Raw genomic sequence first — 22,231 nt, forward strand, 5'->3', positions numbered from 1 at the left:
CCTACGTGCGGCTCCCGTCATACAGCGCTTCATCAGGACTTCTATATACGGTATATAATATATTTATCATTCGTAAAAATATAAATTTGAAAAAAAGTAAAGTAAATTAAATCTCTGTCCATAGACGGCCTACGTCCACATCCTTCTATATATTTTTTTCTTTTTTTTTACATTTTCCACTGCGTCTATGCTTCCCGTTCCTGGTAATAAAACGTAACGTGTTTTGTTTGTTTTTGGAAGCTGCGGGTTTTCTTCATATAAAAGTATATTATTTTTATTTATTTTTTTCTGTATGTGTGTGTGTGTGTGTTTTTGGTAAGAAAAATAGAAATCACAGAGGTTCTCGAAGAAGTCAGCTCTGTCCTAAGCAGTAAAACGTCATCGATAAATCGTCGGTGGAACAGTCTCTTTTTTTTTCCCCCTCCCTCGAGTACCTGGGAAATGATTGAAGTGAGAGATAAGTGGAGAAAAAGCAGCAGTGATTGGGGTGCAGGCCGTATCTGGAAGGGGAATACCAGCCGACAATTAAAAATATAAATATTTTCGGTCTTAGTTTGTTTTTGTCATGTTTTATGTATATAGGTTTTTTTGTTTTTCTTAATTTTTTTTTTTTTACTTTTCTTTTTTGTTTTTTTTACTCCAAATATAATGAAATCTATTGCACTCTCGTCGTAGCATTCCCACTAACTACATGGGCAGAGTAATTGTTATTATCACAGGAAACTAGCAGTAAATTAACCATCCCGTCGCCCCAATATTAAGTCCAACGCGTTGTTGGGATTTTTTTTTTGACCTTATGTGCTCATCTTCTACGTTTCGGGGGACCAAGTTAATTTTAAAACTTGAATATTGTGTCGTGAAACATCCGATTTGCATTCTCTATGATATCAAAAAGTCAACACAGGCCCTTCGGCTGCCAGCCTCCTCCTTTGGGTCTGCTGGATTTTTGTCCAAAAAAAACCGCTATCCTCTCTTTCGAGTCTCTTCGCGAAACCTGTGTCGTCAAAAGGATGTTGAGCAAAAAAAAAGTCTTTGAAAAGGCAACTCCAGAAATAAAGAAACTTGTATTTATAGGTGTATATGTCATCTATGATGTCCGTTTAGATCTACTCCTCTGGCGTGTGGAGGATGTAGGGCTTCCTTCTCGGAGACGTCAGTCTGGATGGACTTCATGTTTATGGCATTTCTGCTGGACGGTTGGTCTACGGATCAAGAGTTTTCCACCACTTGGTGGGGCAGAGTGACCGAGGAGCTGTTGATGAAGGAACCTTGTTTGTCCCGTCCTTTCATGAAGAAAGTGAGAAGTTCGCCTTTCCCTTTGACGTAGATGGGTCCTCTCCTGACAAAGCGGAAGCCGTACTCCTTCAAGATGTCATGGGTGTCTTCTACAACCTGCAAGAGTAAACGAGAAGATGAATCTCTTTGTTCTTGGGTCTTCTCGTTTACTTACTGGAACCATTGTTTAACCAAGCTCCAGACAACACTTGCTATAGAGTAAGGAAAGAAATATGGACACTGAAATGAAGAAAACCGTCACTTCGACAACTTTGCGGTAACCGACCATAGCCAACTCTACTAACTCTCTTTTGCTGTTTCATTGTTTTTTTCCTCCACTTTACCTCCGAGTAAAGATTAGAAAATAACTTTGGAATTAAATTCTACTTCAATGTTACAAAAATCCACATTTGCCATTTTTTTTTTTACATCTTAATATTTTTAGATTTTCCTTTTTGAGTATTACAACCTTTAATACTTTTGTTGAACTGGTATCCGTCCACCATATGATCACTGTATGGCGGTACTATTGGTTATAACTAGAATCGCCTTGATTTTCTGCCTACCTGTATGTTGCCCATGACACCGGTAGACTCCATTCTGCTGGCAACGTTCACTGTGTTCCCCCAGATGTCGTAGTGTGGTTTACGAGCGCCGATGACACCGGCCAGTACTCCCCCCTTATTGAGTCCTGAGGAAACAGAGGCAGGTTACTGAGCAATACTGATAACGGGTCTCAGCATCTTCGTAGGGAAGGAGGTGGTGAGTTACTTGGAAGCACTTTCTCAAGAGGCTTGTGGATTTTGGGAGACAGTTCTCCTATGTCAGGCTTACTTTTTCCAAACTTGGCCAAACTCCATTTAAAAATAAATAAATAAAATGAGCCGTATGGAAGGGCTCACTGACCTCAACATCAACATATATACAATGCAGACAAATCATGTTATTACCGCAGCTTTCTATACACAGCAAGATGATATCATGACCTTTGGGGCAGCACTTACCTATCCGCAGCATGAAGTTATTGAACGACTGGTAGTTGATGTTCATTAACGTCACCTTCATTGCCAGAGCGAAGTCAGCGAGATCAGCAAGATGCTGCCAACGTTCCTTATCCGAGATCTCTTCTTTCTATGGATACATCACAAATAATCCATAGGAGCAGTATTATAGTAGTGATATTGTTGTACATAGGGGCAGTATTATAGTAGTTATATTCTTGTACATAGGGGCAGTGTTATAGTAGTTATATTCTTGTACATAGGAACAGTATTATAGTAGTTATATTCTTGTACATAGGGGCAGTATTATAGTAGTTATATTCTTGTACATAGGAGCAGTATTATAGTAGTTATATTCTTGTACATAGGAGCAGTATTATAGTAGTTATATTCTTGTACATAGAGGCAGTATTATAGTAGTTATATTCTTGTACATAGGGGCAGTATTATAATAGTTATATTCTTGTACATAGGGGGCAGTATTATAGTAGTTATATTCTTGTACATAGGGGCAGTATTGTAGTAGTTATATTCTTGTACATAGGGGCAGTATTATAGTAGTTATATTCTTGTACATAGGGGCAGTATTGTAGTAGTTATATTCTTGTACATAGGGGCAGTATTATAGTAGTTGTATTCTTCTATATAGGAGAAGTATTATAGTAGTTATATTGTACATAGGGGCAGTATTATAGTTGTTATATTCTTGTACATAGGGGGTAGTATTATAGTAGTTATATTCTTGTACATAGGGGCAGTATTATAGTAGTTATATTAATGTACATAGGGGCAGTATTATAGTAGTTATATTCTTGTACATAGGGGGCAGTATTATAGTAGTTATATTCTTGTACATAGGAGGCAGTATTATAGTAGTTATAGTCCTGTACATAGGAGCAGTATTATAGTAGTTATATTCTTGTACATAGGGGCAGTATTATAGTAGTTATAGTCCTGTACATAGGAGCAGTATTATAGTAGTTATATTCTTGTACATAGTAGCAGTATTATAGTAGTTATATTCTTGTACATAGGAGCAGTATTATAGTAGTTATATTCTTCTATATAGGAGAAGTATTATAGTAGTTATATTCTTGTACATAGGGGCAGTAATATAGTAGTTATATTCTTCTATATAGGAGCAGTATTATAGTAGTTATATTCTTGTACATAGGGGCAGTATTATAGTAGTTATATTGTACATAGGGGGCAGTATTATAGTAGTTATATTCTTGTACATAGGGGCAGTATTATAGTAGTTATAGTCCTGTACATAGGAGCAGTATAAATAGTAGTTATATTCTTGTACATAGGAGCAGTATTATAGTAGTTATATTCTTCTATATAGGAGAAGTATTATAGTAGTTATATTGTACATAGGGGCAGTATTATAGTTGTTATATTCTTGTACATAGGGGGTAGTATTATAGTAGTTATATTCTTGTACATAGGGGCAGTATTATAGTAGTTATATTAATGTACATAGGGGCAGTATTATAGTAGTTATATTCTTGTACATAGGGGGCAGTATTATAGTAGTTATATTCTTGTACATAGGAGGCAGTATTATAGTAGTTATAGTCCTGTACATAGGAGCAGTATTATAGTAGTTATATTCTTGTACATAGGGGCAGTATTATAGTAGTTATAGTCCTGTACATAGGAGCAGTATTATAGTAGTTATATTCTTGTACATAGTAGCAGTATTATAGTAGTTATATTCTTGTACATAGGAGCAGTATTATAGTAGTTATATTCTTCTATATAGGAGAAGTATTATAGTAGTTATATTCTTGTACATAGGGGCAGTAATATAGTAGTTATATTCTTCTATATAGGAGCAGTATTATAGTAGTTATATTCTTGTACATAGGGGCAGTATTATAGTAGTTATATTGTACATAGGGGGCAGTATTATAGTAGTTATATTCTTGTACATAGGGGCAGTATTATAGTAGTTATAGTCCTGTACATAGGAGCAGTATAAATAGTAGTTATGTTCTTGTACATAGGAGCAGTATTATAGCAGTTATATTCTTGTACATAGGGGCAGTATTATTGTAGTTATATTCTTGCACATAGGGGCATTATTATAGTAGTTATATTCTTGTACATAGGAGCAGTATTATAGTAGTTATATTCTATATAGGAGAAGTATTATAGTAGTTATATTCTTGTACATAGGAGCAGTATTATAGTAGTTGTATTCTTCTATATAGGAGAAGTATTATAGTAGTTGTATTCTTGTACATAGGAGCAGTATTATAGTAGTTATATTCTTGCACATAGGGGCATTATTATAGTAGTTATATTCTTGTACATAGGAGCAGTATTATAGTAGTTGTATTCTTCTATATAGGAGAAGTATTATAGTAGTTGTATTCTTGTACATAGGAGCAGTATTATACTAGTTATATTCTTGCATATAGGAGCAGTATTATAGTAGTTATATTCTTGTACATAGGAGCAGTATTATAGTAGTTATATTCTCGTACATAGGAGCAGTATTATAGTAATATTCTCGTACATAGGGGCATTATTATAGTAGTTATATTCTTGTACATAGGGGCAGTATTATAGTAGTTATATTCTTGTACATAGGAGCAGTATTATAGTAGTTATATTCTTGTACATAGGAGCAGTATTATAGTAATTAAATTATATTTTATAATACATGGCAACGAACCTTGATAGTGTTGTTGTATCCATTCGTGTTGGAGTCTGGAGTGACTCCGGATGCAGCCATGTAAGTGCTTCCTATGGTTTTAATCTTCGTGATACATCGAAACTGGGGCTCATCCAACAACTTTAGAGAAAAGAAAAATTAGATACGACATTGCATCATGTCTGGTTGTTTTAGACCTCATCTGACTATATCCATCCTTATAATATATGAATCTTATCAATGTCACACAAAATGGGTTCTGAGATAACACATAGATGAACCACGCTTTCTTAATGATGTCCCTAGTCCAAGTTCTGGTGTTTGCGGCACTATTAGTCCATCATTTGTCCTCTTCGCTAATGACTGTTATCAGTAAAAGTAAGTAACTTACAGCATCAAAATCTGAGATGATCTCATTGAGGAACCTGAGACACTCGATGCCTCCGTTGTTGATACTTTCTTCTGTATAAAAGTCAGAGAAGTTTGGGATAGAAGCGAACATCACTCCAATCTCATCGTAAGATTGACTGTACAGTTCCTGAGAAACAGGGAAGAAATACAGATCAGCTGAACATCACATAATTAACCCGGTCACGAGCTTTCATGGAACATTGAGTCTATCGTCTCAGGTTTTACCTCATCTCTCTTTTTGGAACCCAGAAAATGTCGAGCTACGTGTTCAGGTAACATGTTGGTGACAAGAGCCTCATTCCACCGCCTCATGTCATAGACTTTCTCCTTCTGGTCATGTACATCAATTTTCCATAAAAACAGGGTTCTGGCCAACTTCTCCACCTAGAAGAGAAAGCTAAGACTTACGGTTGGCCTTTCACAATTGTCAATAGATCCAAATAATTTTGGTGGAATGTTCTAACAATGAGCCTCGTGGACCTATGTTCCCTTTTCCAGGAACTTCCCTAGAGGAAATATTCCCTGGGTCATATGCAATGGAGATATTTTATAAACTAGTGTGGTGGAACATTACTGTCAACATTTTTCTGCATAATGTGGATGTGTCGATCTTCAGATTAAATGATTAGGTAAGACAACTTACATGTCGGGCAAAATAATAGAAACTGAGCATCATGATGAAGATCATCACCGTCATGGAATATTTGGAAGGAACCAGATAAGCACTGTGGAAAAAGGAAGAATGCTATGTAAGTTTTAAAGAGAATATAAATTCAGTCTGCAAATCACAGACAATATAATATTTCAATGTGAGATTAATTCATTTAATTCTGCAGCATCACATTCATTCACATGGAGATGTTTTAAAAACAGTATTACCACTTTTAATCACATCTCTTATTTCAAAATAGATAAAGTTATATGATGTTCCAGTGTGGAAAATATAGAGGAGGTGTTTCATATTAGAGAGTACATCGAAGATGTTTCAGTACAGAAGGGGGTATATATGATGTTAAGTGTGGAGGATATATAGATGATGTTTCACAACAGAGAATACATCAAAGATGTTTTAGTACAGAGATGGGTATATATAATGTTAAGTGTGGAGGATATATAGATGATGTTTCACAACAGAGAATACATCAAAGATGTTTTAGTACACAGATGGGTATACAATGTTAAGTGTGGAGGATATATAGATGACGTTTTACAACAGAGAATACATCGAAGATGTTTTAGTACAGAGATGAGTATATATAATGTTAAGTGTGGAGGATATATAGATGATGTTTCAGAATAGAGAATACATAAAAAATGTTTCAGTACAGAAGGGGGTATATACAATGTTAAGTGTTGAGGATATATAGATGACGTTTCACAATAGAGAATACATCGAACATGTTTCAGTGCAGAAGGGGGTATATACAATGTTAAAGGGAACCTGTCATCTGATTTTGGCGGGACTGGTTTTGGGTCATATGGGCGGAGTTTTCGGGTGTTTGATTCACCCTTTCCTTACCTGCTGGCTGCATGCTGGCTGCAATATTGGATTGAAGGTCATTCTCTGTCCTCCATAGTACACGCCTGCACAAGGCAAGATTGCTTTGCGCAGGCGTGTACTATGGAGGACAGAGAATGAACTTCAATCCAATATTGCAGCCAGCATGCAGTCAGCGGGTAAGGAAAGGGTGAATCAAACACCCAAAACCTCCGCCCATATGACCCAAAACCAGTCCCGCCAAATTCAGGTGACAGAGTCCCTTTAAGTGTGGAGGATATATAGATGATGTTTCAGAATAGAGAATACATCAAAGATGTTTTAGTACATAGGTGGGTATACAATGTTTAAGTGTGGGGGATATATAGATGGTGTTTCACAATAGAGAACACATCAAAGTTGTTTTAGTACAGAAGGGGGTATATATAATCTTAAGTGTGGAGGATATATAGATGATGTTTCACAATAGAAAAAATAGAAAAAAAATCGAAGATATTATAGTGCAGAGATTGGTATTATTATTATTTATTTATATAGCACCATTGATTCCATGGTGCTGTACATGAGAAGGGGTTACATACAAATTACAGATATCATTTACAGTAAGCAAACTAACAATTACAGACTGATACAGAGGGGCAAGGACCCTGCCCTTGCGGGCTTACATTCTACAGGATGGTAGGGATGGAGACAATAGGTTGAGGGATACGATGTTTAAATGTGAAGAATATATAGAGGATGTATTACAAAAGAGAATACAACGCAGAAGTTTCTGTACAGAAAGGGGCATATATGATATTTAAGAGTGGAGGATATATAGACGATTTTTCACAATAGAGAATACATCAAAGATGTTTCGTTACAAACATGGGTATATATGATGTTTAAGTGTCAAGGATATAGATAATGATGTTTCAGGACAGGGAATAAATTGAAGACGTTTTAGTATAGAAGGGGTATATATGATATTTAAGTGTGGGTTCTACATAGATGATATTTCAGAATAAAAAATATATTGAAGATGTTTCAGTATGGAGGAGGATATACAGATGATGTTCCACTGTGGTAGATATATAGACATTTTTCCAGTGTGGAGAATATATAGACACTGTTTCAATGAGGAGAATAAATAGACATTGTTTCAGTATGGCGGATGTTCCATTGTGGAAGATGCAGGTGCTTCTCACAAAATTAGAATATCATAAAAAGTTAATTTAGTTCAGTTCTTCAATACAAAAAGTGAAACTCATATAGAGTCATTACAAACAGAATGATCTATTTCACGTGTTTATTTCTGTTAATGTTGATGAAAAATGAAATGAAAACCCAAAAATCATTATCTCAGTAAATTAGAATACTTTACAAAAAAACACCTGAAAAGGCTTCCTAAGCGTTTATAAGGTCCCTTAGTCTGTGTCAGTAGCTCCACAATCATGGGGAAGACTGCTGACCTGACAGATGTCCAGAAGGCGTCACTGACACACTCCACAAGGAGGGGAAGCCACAAAAGGTCATTGCTAAAGAAGCCGGCTTTTCACACTGCTGTATCCAAGCAGATTAATGGAAAGTGGAGTAGAAGGAAAAAGTGGTAGAAAAAGGTGCACAAGCAACTGGGATAACCGCAGCCTTGAAAGGATTGTTAAGGAAAGGACATTCAAAATTTGGGGGAGAAATTCTTGCACCACTTCTTGAAACTTTAAATGTGTCATCTTTAACAACCCTACCTAGAACAACTTGTCCCAAAGGTCCAGGAGCATTTTTCAGCATGATGGAGACCATGTCACAAGGCATGATAATTAAATGGCTAAGTGATAAATACATTTATTTTTTTGGGGGGTCCAGGACTCTCCAGATCTCAATCCCATTTAGCACCTTTATTCTTTGCTCAAATATTCATGTGAGTAAACAAAAACACAGAAATTTTGATAAACTGCAAACAATGATTAGGCAAGAATGGGCAAACTGCAGCAAAAGTCTTGAAAATCTAGAATCTTGAATAATCTTGATATATTTTTCAATAAAAGTGCAGTGGTATGTAAATGTTTGGGCACCCCTGGTCAAAACTCCTGTTATTGTGAACAGTTAAGCAAATTAAAGATGAAATCATCTCTAAAAGGGCTAAAAAGTTAAAGACTACACATTTACTTTGTATTTTAGAAAAACACATATTTTCATCTTTTATTTAAAAATTACAAAAAAAGAAAATGGTCTGATGCAAAAGTTTGGGCACCCTGCATGGTTAGTAACGATGAGCACCCTCTTTTGCAAGTATCACAGCTTGTAAAAGCTTTTTTTAGCAAGCCAAAAGTCTTTCAATTCTTCTTTGAGGCATTTTCATCCATCCTTGGAAAATTCTTTCAGTTCTGTAAGATTCCTGGGTCACCTTGCATGTATTGCTGAATTATATGGTGAGGACGCAGGAGAGATTTTCTTCTGATGACTCTTCTACGAAAGCCATAATCTTAGGCTAATTATGGTCTTAAACCTTGGTCAAAGTTATTTGAGCATACAAATAGTCAAAGGTGCCCAATCTTTCGCATCGGCCCAGTTTCCGTTTTCTAATTTTTAAAATGTAAAAAATGACTATATATTTTGCCTAAAATATAAAGGAAATGTGTCATCTTTAACTTTAGTCCCTTTAGAAAATCATTTCATCTTCAACTTGCTTAACTCTTCAAAATAACAGTAATTTTGAAACGGTGCCAAAACTTTGACATGCCACTGTAAAAAAAAACCTTTGCAATGCTTTTATTTGTACTTCAATAACCATAGAAGCATTTGACTAAAAGATCACTATATAGCAGCAATCTTTGTGAAAAACTAAATTTGTGTCAGTCTTTAAACCTTTGCCCACAACTGAATCTCCCACTGTGGTGGCTATATAGATAATGTTCTAGCATGGACACAAACAATGTTCTAGTGTGGAGAATATATAGACAACTTTCTAATGTGAAGGATACATAAATGTTCCAGTGCGGAAGATACGTAGACGATGTTCCAGTGTAAGTGATAAACAATATTTTAGTGTGAATGATATATAGGCTACATTCCCTTGTGAAGGATACGTAGATGTTGTTCCAATGTGGAGGACACATTGACTATGTTCCAATGTGGAGGATGTATAGACAATATTTCGGTGTGTAGGATACATAGATGATGTCCCAGTGTGGAGAATACATAGAAGATGCTTCAGCGTAAAGGACACATAGACTATGTACCAGTGTGGAGGTTACTTAGACTGTGTTCTCGTGTGTAGAATACATAGAAGATATTTCAGTGTGGAGGCTACATAGACTGTGTTCTAATATGGGGACAATCTCAGAGTGTGGAAGATATATAGACAGTGTTTCAGTATGGCTAATACATAATTGATGAACTAGTGTGGAGGATTTATAGACTACGTTTTAGTGTGACAAATGCATAAATGATGTCCCAGTATGGAGAATACACAGAAGAGGTTTCGTTAAGGAGGATACATAGACGATGACCCATTGTGAAGTATATATAAAAGATGTTACATTGTGGAGGATACATAAAAAATATTTCAGTATGAAGGATGTAAAGATGATATCCCAGTGTGGAGAATACATAAACGATGTTCCAGTGTGGAGACTACATAGACGATGTTCCAGTGTGGAGGATACATAGATGATGTTAAATTGTGGAGGGTGCATAGAAGATGTTTCAGTATGGAGAAAACAGACAGTTTTTTAGTGTGAAGAATACATAGATGATGTCCCATTGTGGAGGATACATAGATGTTTTAAGTGTGTAGAATACATAGGCAATGTTCTAGTTTGGAAGTGTGGAGAACACAGAGATGATGTTTCTGTGTGGAGGAACATAGACTTTCATTGTTGAGGATACATAGACGATATCCCAGTGTTGAGGATACATAGAAGATTTCTTAGTCTGAAGGATACATAGATGATGTCCCAAGGTGGAGGATACATAGAAGATGTTTCAGTGTGGAGTATGTGTAGAAGATGTTCTAGTGTGTAGAACATATCAATGATGTTTCAGAATGAAGGATAAATAGACAATATTTTAATGTGGAGAATATATAGATGATGTTTCATAATTACCGATATAAAGATGATGTTTCAGAGTGGAGGATACATGGACATTGAATCAGTATGAAGGATACATAGAGGAAATATAGATGATGTTTCCGTATAGTGGCCTTTTAGTATACGTGATTTCCCAGTTTGGATTTTATATAGCTGATATTTCAGTGCAGTGGATATGTATGGATAATGTTTTAGAGTAGATAATTTACAGAAGTTGGTTCATTGTGGAGAATTTTCAGACAAGGTTTTAATATACAGACTATATAAATGATGTTTAAATATAGATGATATATAAATAGTGTTCAAGTGCGGAGGATATATAGATGACGTTTCTGTATAAATACAATACAAGCAATGTTTCAGCATGTAGAATAGATAGACAATATTTTGCACCTTTTAAGTTACTGTGTCTATGTGTACGGAATATGAGGCTGTATTCTGGAAAGAACAAACAAATGGACGGTTCTATCGTCCTGCCTGCTAACCATGGATTATGTATGTGCGCATTTCTGCTAAATGGCATGACGACACAAAGCAAATAATGCACAACTGTCAGCTATTAGCCTAAATGTTGCTGGGTTTTTTTTTTCAAGGTGAATGAGGTATCGGTAGTTGTGTCTAATTTGTGGTTAATCAATAAATATATATATTGCATTTTGTAATAATGTAGCCTGTTGTGAATTCTGCTCTTGGGCTCTTTCCGGTGGTTGTTGATGGTAATGCAGTTATTCCTGAGCAGCAGTCTTGGACAGGTGTTTCTGCTTATTGCAATTCGGACTGGGGTATTTAGCTGCCATCTCAGCAAAGATAAGTGTTTGCTTCATTTTTTAGACACACGGCTGTGTTTATTTTTTGTGCTGATCTTGTTTCTATTTTGTTCCTGCTAGACTGTGCCTGATGTTTTTCTCAGTCTAGTTGGATTCGCTGGAGTCGCAGATATACTCTCCACATCTTTAGTTAGGTGGTGGACTTTTTGTATTTTTCTGCTGTGGATATTTTGTAGTGTTTTATGCTGACCGCATAGTATCCTGTTCTATCCTTTTCTATCTAGGTAGGAAAAGATGTGGAGAGTATATCTGCGACTCCAGCGAATCCAACTAGACTGAGAAAAACATCAGGCACAGTCTAGCAGGAACAAAATAGAAACAAGATCAGCACAAAAAATAAACACACAGCCGTGTGTCTAAAAAATGAAGCAAACACTTATCTTTGCTGAGATGGCAGCAAGCAGGAGAGGCCAGGCAGGGGACCAACACTTCCAAAGGAACATTGACTACTGGCAAGGACTAATGAATCCTGCACAGCTAAATACCCCAGTCCGAATTGCAATTAGCAGAAACACCTGTCCAAGACTGCTGCTCAGGAATAACTGCATTACCATCAACAACCACCGGAGGGAGCCCAAGAGCAGAATTCACAATAGTAGCCATTTGCAAATTCCGAGTACCTTATGGATGATGTTTATGTAAAGGCATGTGTCTTAGGGTTTCTGTATGTATTGTATTATTTTATATTCCTGTTAATTGCCATCTCTTGCATCATCATCATTATTTCTCCAACCCTGTTTCATTTAATGGAGTCACACTCACACGTAGCTGTTGAAACGCTTCCTGTCGTAGTCATCAAATATCGGCCTCCAGGCGTAAATATTCACAACTCCGACAGCAATAGTGATCATCAGCATGAGGGTGAGCTTCACCATGTGGCTGACCTGAACCAACATGATGGTGGCTATCAGAGCTAGGACGGCAATGTAGCTGTAATATTTGGGGTTATCCACGCAGCCCCAATATTCGGATGTCTGGTCCGTGCTGTTGTAAGAAGTGGAGTAGTACTGCAAACAGCTGAGCTGTGGAGGAAACAGACACAATATAATGTGATCTCACACACATAATACAGAGCCGCGATGGGGTCCCTGTCTGCAGAGAGGGGGTCCGGCCCCAGCAGACATCAGTACGGACCTTCTTACCAGACACTGCATTGGCAAGCATGGAGAATTAAAGGCATATTCCCATCTCCAAGATCGTAACACAATATGTAGTAGGTGTAATAATAATAACAATATTAGCTAATACCTCCAATTATACTTCTTCTGATTCACTATGTCGCTTACCCCATAGTAGCTTAGGAATCCATGGTTACGACCATTAACAATTAACTGTCAATCTATGAGTGGTCGTAACCATGGATACCTAAGGTACTTAAAGCCCTGCACATGAGATAGGCAACATAGACTATCAGGAGAACTATACTACTTGGAGGTATTAGCTAATATTATTATTACAATTACTACAAATCTTAGAGATCGGAATACCCATTTAATCTCATGGAAAGGAGACAAGCTCCAAGTGCGGGGGATGTTTAGGAGTATAGGGTGTTATCCAGCACCAAAAAAGGATCCCAATTAATTTTTGTTTCGTAGCCAAAGGGGAAGTCTGAAAAGTTGTGGTCATCTGCAGCAAATCTGATCCGCCTTACCATATCCACAATATCCGCCATTGTTAATATAAAGATGGCTGACATTGCCCAAGTATTTCTTGCCCATCTGGTCCGGTCAATCCAAGTGGAAAAGGCAACCAACTTTTTGGGAAAAACCTATAAAAAAACAAAAAGGTAAAGATTCCATAGTGGATTCTTCAAGTTTTGTCTCACCCCCTATAGTTTGATAATCGCCCACTTATTAGATTAAGGATTTTCCATGTCTGGACAGCTTTACAATTTCTTACCCTGGGGAAAATGGCTGCCAGCGAACAGATGGTCAAAACCAAGAGAAGGATTTCCCCGATTACAAACGTTACGTAGTTAGCGATCAATCTGAGAAGAGGAAAAGAAGAGAAGATGATAAGAGGAGAAGTCGAGAAGATGGTAAGATGATAAGACGAGAAGAAGAGAAGACAAGAAGAGAAGAAAAGAAGATGAGAAGACAAGAAGATAAGAAAAGAAGATGAGAAGAGAAGATTAGAAGAAGAGAAGAGGAGAAGATTAGAAGATGAGAAGAGTAGATGAGAAGAGAAGACGAGAACAAGAGAAGATGAGAAGAAAAGACGAGATGAGAAGACAAGAAGAAGAGAAGATTAGAAGAAGAGAAGAGGAGAAGATTAGAAGATGAGAAGAGTAGATGAGAAGAGAAGACGAGAACAAGAGAAGATGAGAAGACAAGAAGAGAAGATTAGAAGACGAGAAGAAGAGAAGACGAGAAGAGAAAAAGAGAAGATTAGAAGACGAGAAGATTGGAAGACGAGAAGATTGGAAGATGAGAAGAAGAGTAGGCGAGAAGAGAAGATTAGAAGACGAGAAGATTGGAAGACTAGAAGAAGAGAAGATTGGAAGACGAGAAGAAGGGAAGATGAGAAGAAGAGAAGATGAGAAGAGTAGGCGAGAAGAAGAGAAGACAGGTTTATGAGGATGATGAGGACCAATTGTCATCTGGATGGTGAACCATCAGGACATCACCATGTCTCCCGCAGTGTGAGGCCCCTGTACTACAGGACAGATCATATGGCAGTCACTGTATAGGCAGTGTGGTTGTCACACTGTTGTGGAGGCACTAAGGTGTCCTGGAGGTACTGTGACTGCCATTATAAGTTCAAAGTTCTCTTTGTAATGACTATGGCTGTAGAAGGGCACTGTGAAGGTGACTGTTATGGAGGCACTGTGAAGGTGACTGTTATGGAGGCACTGTGAAGGTGACTGTTATGGAGGCACTGTGATTGTCATTATTATGGAGGCACTATGAATGTCACTGTTATAGGGGCACTGAGGATGTAACTGTTATGGGAGTACTGTGAATGTCACTATTATGGAGGTACTGTGAATGTCAGTATCATGGGGGCACTGTGAATGCCACAATCATGTAGGCACTGTGAATGTCACTGTTATGGAGGTACTGTGAATGTCAGTATTATGGTGGCACGGTGAATGTCACAATTATGGAGGCACTGTGAATGTCTCTATTATGGGGCCCTGTGAATGTCATTATTATGGAGGTACTGTGAATTTCACTGTTATGCAGGCACTGTGAATGTCACTAGTATGGGGGCACTGTGAATGAATCTTATGGGGAACTGTGGATATCACTATTGTTATGGGGGGACTGTGAATGATTATTATGGAGGTACTGTGAGTTTCACTGTTATGGGGGCACTGTGAATGTCGCTATTATGCAGGCACTGTGAATGTCACTATTATAGAGGTACTGTAAATTTCACTGTTATGGAGGCACTGTGAATGCCACTAGTATGGGGGTACTGTGAATTTCTCTGTTATGGGGTACGGTGAATGTCATTATTATGGAGGGACTGTGACTATCTCTATTATGGGGCAAAGTGAATGTCACTATTATGGGAACACTGTGAATGTCTCTGTTATGGGGGCACTGTGGATATCACTATTATTATGGTGCACTGTGGATGCCACTTATGGGGGCACTGTGACTGTCACTATTAGGGGGACACTGTGGTTGCTACTATTATTAGAGCATCTTGACTGTCATTATTATGAGACGATCGCTGTCACTATTATGACAACATTCTATGAATTAATTAATTGTTAATGACAGTGCCAAAGACCAAGATACAGCACCAGCATCAGCTGCTGGAATCACAGCAACACTTCTTGATCTTCTGAGCTGTAAATTGATGTGCACTGTGATATCTAGCAGGTAGGGGAGAATATTAGGTTCTGGTCCCTGTGCTGCCTACTCAGTGCAGTACTCAGCAGGGGGCGATAGTGAGCACAGGATGAAGCTCCTCCCAGGATAATGAGCTTGTGACAGAATTGAGAACACAATAAGGAGGTTTAGAGAAGACTTGCATTGATAATAACTGTATCATGTAACATAGGAATGATTACTGCATCAATCATGGCAATATGGACCGTGGCTGCAGATGCCCTTTAAAAAGTCAGACTTTGAGTGACAGGTCATGTAAAATCATTACAACGGTGCATGGACTCACACGGGGTCTATCAGCATCTGGACCACCGCCGTGAAGAGGAGGACGACACAGGAGCAGCTGAAGGCCGCGCCACTTTGCTTCTCTTTCTCCACGGAGAAGCGGGTTTCCATCTCTGGGTTGATGAACCGCATGGACAGACGGTAGGTGTACTTCCCTTTCAGGCTAACGAGATAGAAAAAAAGGGTCATGTTTTGGGGATTTGTCAATGACGACCATAATGCTGATTTTTTTTTTCCTACTATGCAGGACACAGAACTGCTCACATAATCTTAAAGGGTTACTCCACCTATATATGTACTCACTTATCGTTTTTTTTGTGTCCTAACATCTCAGGGTGACAGGGACTGAGGGACGGGGGAGATATTGTCTCTAAAACAAGGAAAGGTTGAGGCCAAGAAGCTGCACAGTATCAGGTAGGTGCTACAGAAGCCCAGTGAGTTTGTTATACGCATATTAAGCACTTATTTCTCCGCCCCCGAGGAGCACACTTATTTCTCCGCCCCCGAGGAGCACACTTATTTCTCCGCCCCCGAGGAGCACACTTATTTCTCCGCCCCCGAGGAGCACACTTATTTCTCCGCCCCCGAGGAGCGACTAATATTCTATTCTGTTTATACAGAAGAAGAGGGGCCCAAAAAGGAAAGATTAAAAATGGGTCACGAAGGCCAATTCTCATCTTCTTGCACAGGCCTACTAAAAAAGGGGATGAGTCCAAGTAGGACTGTCATATAAAACACATGGTCTACCTCTATAGTGTGTACAGAGGTGGTATGATAATATTAATTAAAGGGATTGAGACATGGGGAGATATTGTCTCAAAAACGGGGAAAGGTTGAGGCCAAGAAGCTGCACAGTATCAGGTAGGTGCTACAGAAGCCCAGTGAGTTTGTTATATGTATATTAAGCATTTATTTCTCCGCCCCCGAGGAGCGGCTAATATTCTATTCTGTTTATACAGAAGAAGAGGGGCCCAAAAAGGAAAGATTAAAAATGGGTCACGAAGGCCAATTCTCATCTTCTTGCACAGGTCTACTAAAAAAGGGAGTGAGACCAAGTAGGACTGTCATATAAAACACATGGTCTACCTCTATAGTGTGTACAGAGGTAGCTATTAAAATATTGATTTCAGACACAAATGGCTGACTGGGAGAATTGCATTCGAGAGATAGTAAAGTTGAAGGTTTAAAGGGGTTTGTCCAAAGTAGATCACCCCCTTAAGATAAAAAGCCAGCCCCCTTTATGGAGTAAGGGTCTACGAGGCAGAGGAATGACTCACACTTGCACAGTCTCTCTCTCCAGCAAGGCTTCATTCAGCAGTTTGTTCAGCTCCTGCTCGTTCTGCTGAGCGTCAATGACTCTCTCGGCCAAGTCTCTCAAGCGGAGGCGTCTGCGGGGGTTGGGGAAAGATGGGTTCACCACCTGTGATGAGATAGGGGAGCAAATAAGGAATTATTGTGATGCTGAGCGGCACTGCTGCATCATTCCTCATCCCCAAAGCTACAGATTTCCTAAATACTGCACCCTATAAGATAGGATACACGGTAGAAAACCTTGCCCGGTGACCCCCACTGGGCGTTTCCATACACTGACAGTAAGCAGAGATCTTGAAAACTTTGAAGGATATTGAGTCGGCGTATGGTGCCCCATATATGATGATCGCAATGGATAGATATATATATATCTACACACACAGCTTAGAACTTGCTTGCTGAGTGCAGTCATAAGAGGATCCTCCAGGGGGCGCCGTAGTAGAAGGATTTGCTCCATCTGTCACATATAGTAGTCAGAAGCGGGGAATGTGCCTTGATTGCCTGGGATCTGACACAGTCAGCCACACTCCTGAGCGCGGGTCACTCCGAGATACTGTTATTTACGTTACAGATGAGCCGCGCTTTTCAGCAAGTTAGCAAATGTGTTAGAATCTAAAATTCACAAGGTTATGGAAATGTTGGAATTTTGTTTCACTCCCTAATTAGAAGATACTGTAGAATTGATTGAGAGATGTCACACGAGTGCCACTAAATATATACAGAGATGCTAATTGCAAAACAAAAGCCAGCCCCCTCTAAATGTATTCAACCCCAAATTAATAACAGACCCCAGACTGAACAACTAAATCAATCTCAGACCCCTGAAATATAATCAAACCCTCTAAATATTATAAGACCTCAGACCAGTTCCTTTCAATATATACAGAATCTCTAAATTAATATAAGACCCCAGCCCAAGCACCTCTAAATTTATCCACACCCTAAATTAATACCAGAAACCAATCTAACTTCTACATTAATGTCAGACCCCCAGGACGTATTAAAAGCTTTTAAATAATATCGGGCCTTAAACCAATCCCGCTAAATATACACAGAGCTGCTAATTACAAAAAGACCCCAGGCCAGGCCCCTCTAAATGTATTCAAACACAAAGTAATATCAGGCCCCAGACTAGACCCCTAAATTTATTTCAGACCCCTGACATGTAATCAAACCTTCTACATAATATCAGACCTCAGACAAGTACCCCTCGATATATACAGAATCTCTCAATTAATATAAAACCCCAGCCCAGGCCCCTCTAACTGTATTCACATCCTAAATTAATATCAGACCCCAGACTAGACCCCTAAATTAGTCTCAAATAAAGAATATCATACCTCAGACGGTTTCCCCTAAATATATACTGTACAAGACCGCTCAATTAATATAACACCCCAGCCCAGGCCCCTCTAAATGTATTGACATCCTAAAGTATTATAATCAGACCCTAAACTACCTTCTTCATTAGTTTCAGACCCCCAGGATGTATTAAAATCTTCTAAACAATATCAGGCCTCAAACCAGTCACACTAAGTATATACAACAGAGCTGATAAAATAATAGAAGACCCCAAGCCGAACCCCCCCCCGAATGTATTCAAACCCTAACTTAATATCAGACCAGATAGCATTGCATTGATTTCAGACCCCTGAGACTGGATTTAAAACCTCTAAATAATATCAGAACTCAGACCAGTCCCGCTAAATTATTATAAGACCCCAGGCCAGGACCCTCTGATTGTATTTAAACCTTAAATTAATATCAGACCACAGTCTAAACCCTAAATAAATTTAGACACACTATAATTATTTCAGACTGCAGACTGTCACCTAAGTTCTATTTAGACCTTCCGAAATATACTGAGACCTATATTTGAGACCCCAGACCAGAACCCTGAACTCATTCCAGACCCTTTCAATTAATATCAGGCACCAAATCCACTAAATAAATTCTGACCCCCAGACCATACCCATTAATTAATTCAGTCCCCAGACTAGACCTGTAAATTAATTTCAGACACCAGCCCCCTGAAAGGTAGTCACATCCCCTTAATCACATATCTAGAGCATATCCTACTGAAACCCCCTTTTCCGTTGGCATGGTAACTCACTCTGGTGTCCAGCTCCTCGTTCTCGTCCGGGGTGGTGCAGGTTGTGTGGATGCTGCCGTTACACTCCTTGGTGTTGATCAATTGCGGGGAGTTTCCGTGCGACGACGTCAGAGAAAGCTTCTGAACGAAACGAGAAAGGGGAAACAAAGTAGCAAACTTACCCATCAGCACGCTAAGCCACGCCCATAGCTCATCTAAGCCACACCCAGTCCAGTTAACTACACCCAACAATGCCACGCCCATGAGGAACCAGGCCAAACTCAGGACTAGTAAATATTTATGTTCACCCTTTCTACCCAAAAGGTGGTGTTAGACAGAGCAAGTACCCATCAGCACGGTAAGCCCCGCCCATAGCTCATCTAAGCCACACCCAGTCCCATTAACTACACCCAACAATGCCACGCCCATGAGGAACCAAGCCGAACTCAGGCCTAGTAAATGTTTATGTTCACCCTTTCTACCCAAAAGCAAAAATTTGTGTAACAGACTGGGCAACGTTCGGTAAATGACCCGACTCGCAGACTCCTGGGACATAAAGACATCAGTAACACTTACCACTCCATTTATGCCATTCTTATTTACAGGCTGCTTGGGGACAACCACCAAGTATGTGACAATGCCCTTCTCTCGCAGGTAGTCACACCTCGTGCCGCCTTCTCCAGGCTCCACGTCAAATTCCCCCTTCAGACAATCATATGTGCTTTGGGAGATGTGCACCCGCCTGTGATCGGGGAAAAAGAGGAGACGTCAGAACTTGGCTATTTATTGTCCATTCATTGGGAAAAAACACGATTAGGCTTTATAGGAGTTAAAGAGGTATATAAAGTATTAGACAGGTGTGGAAAAATGCTGCAAAGTGAGAAGCTTCCAAATAATGAAGTGTTAATATGTGCATCAATAAAATACAAAGTGAACGAACAAAAGAGAAATCTAAATCCCATCAGTATCTGGTGACCGCCCGTCACCTCCATCATCAGAATCTGGTGACCGCCCGTCTCCTCCATCATCAGTATCTGGTGACCGCCCGTCTCCTCCATCAGTATCTGGTGACCGCCCGTCTCCTCCATCAGTATCTGGTGACCGCCCGTCTCCTCCATCATTATCTGGTGACCGCCTGTCTCCTCCATCAGTATCTGGTGACCGCCCGTCTCCTCCATCATTATCTGGTGACCGCCCGTCTCCTCCATCATTATCTGGTGACCGCCCGTCTCCTCCATCAGTATCTGGTGACCGCCCGTCTCCTCCATCAGTATCTGGTGACCGCCCGTCTCCTCCATCAGTATCTGGTGACCGCCCGTCACCTCCATCATCAGTATCTGGTGACCGCCCGTCACCTCCATCATCAGAATCTGGTGACCGCCCGTCACCTCCATCATCAGAATCTGGTGACCGCCCGTCTCCTCCATCATCAGTATCTGGTGACCGCCCGTCTCCTCCATCAGTATCTGGTGACCGCCCGTCTCCTCCATCATCAGTATCTGGTGACCGCCCGTCTCCTCCATCATCAGTATCTGGTGACTGCCCGTCTCCTCCATCATCAGTATCTGGTGACCGCCCGTCTCCTCCATCAGTATCTGGTGACCTCCCGTCTCCTCCATCATCAGTATCTGGTGATCGCCCGTCTCCTCCATCATCAGTATCTGGTGATCGCCCGTCTCCTCCATCATCAGAATCTGGTGACCGCCCGTCACCTCCATCATTATCTGGTGACCTCCCGTCTCCTCCATCATCAGTATCTGGTGATCGCCCGTCTCCTCCATCATCAGTATCTGGTGATCGCCCGTCTCCTCCATCATCAGAATCTGGTGACCGCCCGTCACCTCCATCATTATCTGGTGACCGCCCGTCTCCTCCATCATCAGTATCTGGTGATCGCCCGTCTCCTCCATCATCATTATCTGGTGACCGCCCGTCTCCTCCATCATCAGTATCTGGTGACCGCCCGTCTCCTCCATCATCAGTATCTGGTGACCGCCCGTCTCCTCCATCATCAGTATCTGGTGACCGCCCGTCGCCTCCATCATCAGTATCTGGTGACCACCCATCATCTCCATCATCAGTATCTGGTGACCGCCCATCTCCTCCATCATCAGTATCTGGTGACCGCCCGTCACCTCCATCATTATCTGGTGACCTCCCGTCTCCTCCATCATCAGTATCTGGTGACCGCCCGTCTCCTCCATCATCAGAATCTGGTGACCGCCCGTCACCTCCATCATTATCTGGTGACCTCCCATCTCCTCCATCATCAGTATCTGGTGATCGCCCGTCTCCTCCATCATCATTATCTGGTGACCGCCCGTCTCCTCCATCATCAGTATCTGGTGACCGCCCGTCTCCTCCATCATCAGTATCTGGTGACCGCCCGTCTCCTCCATCATCAGTATCTGGTGACCGCCCGTCGCCTCCATCATCAGTATCTGGTGATCACCCATCATCTCCATCATCAGTATCTGGTGACCGCCCATCTCCTCCATCATCAGTATCTGGTGACCGCCCATCTCCTCCATCATCAGTATCTGGTGACCGCCCGTCACCTCCATCATTATCTGGTGACCTCCCGTCTCCTCCATCATCAGTATCTGGTGATCACCCATCACCTCCATCATCAGTATCTGGTGACCGCCCGTCACCTCCATCATCAGTATCTGGTGACCGCCCGTCGCCTCCATCATCAGTATCTGGTGATCACCCATCACCTCCATCATCAGTATCTGGTGACCGCCCGTCACCTCCATCATCAGTATCTGGTGACCGCCCGTCTCCTCCATCATCAGTATCTGGTGACCGCCCATCACCTCCATCATTATCTGGTGACCTCCCGTCTCCTCCATCATCAGTATCTGGTGATCGCCCGTCTCCTCCATCATCAGTATCTGGTGACCGCCCGTCTCCTCCATCATCATTATCTGGTGACCTCTCGTCTCCTCCAT

The 22,231-nt window shown here is 40.3% G+C and overlaps 1 protein-coding gene across 1 annotated transcript in view; it reads right to left on the reverse strand.

Annotated features, from left to right (window-relative positions):
• Nucleotides 1-636: 636 nt before the first annotated feature.
• ADCY3 (adenylate cyclase 3) overlaps nt 637-22,231 on the reverse strand; it is a 178,911-nt gene continuing 157,316 nt past the window's right edge. Inside the window, exons 7-20 of the mRNA XM_069728424.1 lie at nt 19,854-20,019; nt 19,299-19,418; nt 17,152-17,294; nt 15,876-16,037; nt 13,647-13,734; nt 13,399-13,515; nt 12,510-12,769; nt 5,996-6,077; nt 5,578-5,736; nt 5,333-5,479; nt 4,963-5,082; nt 2,280-2,406; nt 1,842-1,966; nt 637-1,392 (exon numbers count right to left, since the gene is read on the reverse strand). Coding sequence (XP_069584525.1) covers nt 1,210-1,392; nt 1,842-1,966; nt 2,280-2,406; nt 4,963-5,082; nt 5,333-5,479; nt 5,578-5,736; nt 5,996-6,077; nt 12,510-12,769; nt 13,399-13,515; nt 13,647-13,734; nt 15,876-16,037; nt 17,152-17,294; nt 19,299-19,418; nt 19,854-20,019 — 1,999 coding nt within the window. The 3' untranslated portion in view covers nt 637-1,209. The remainder of the gene's footprint in view (nt 1,393-1,841; nt 1,967-2,279; nt 2,407-4,962; nt 5,083-5,332; nt 5,480-5,577; nt 5,737-5,995; nt 6,078-12,509; nt 12,770-13,398; nt 13,516-13,646; nt 13,735-15,875; nt 16,038-17,151; nt 17,295-19,298; nt 19,419-19,853; nt 20,020-22,231) is intronic.

This window comes from Ranitomeya imitator, chromosome 5, assembly GCF_032444005.1.
Source record: "Ranitomeya imitator isolate aRanImi1 chromosome 5, aRanImi1.pri, whole genome shotgun sequence".
Lineage (NCBI taxonomy): Eukaryota > Metazoa > Chordata > Amphibia > Anura > Dendrobatidae > Ranitomeya > Ranitomeya imitator.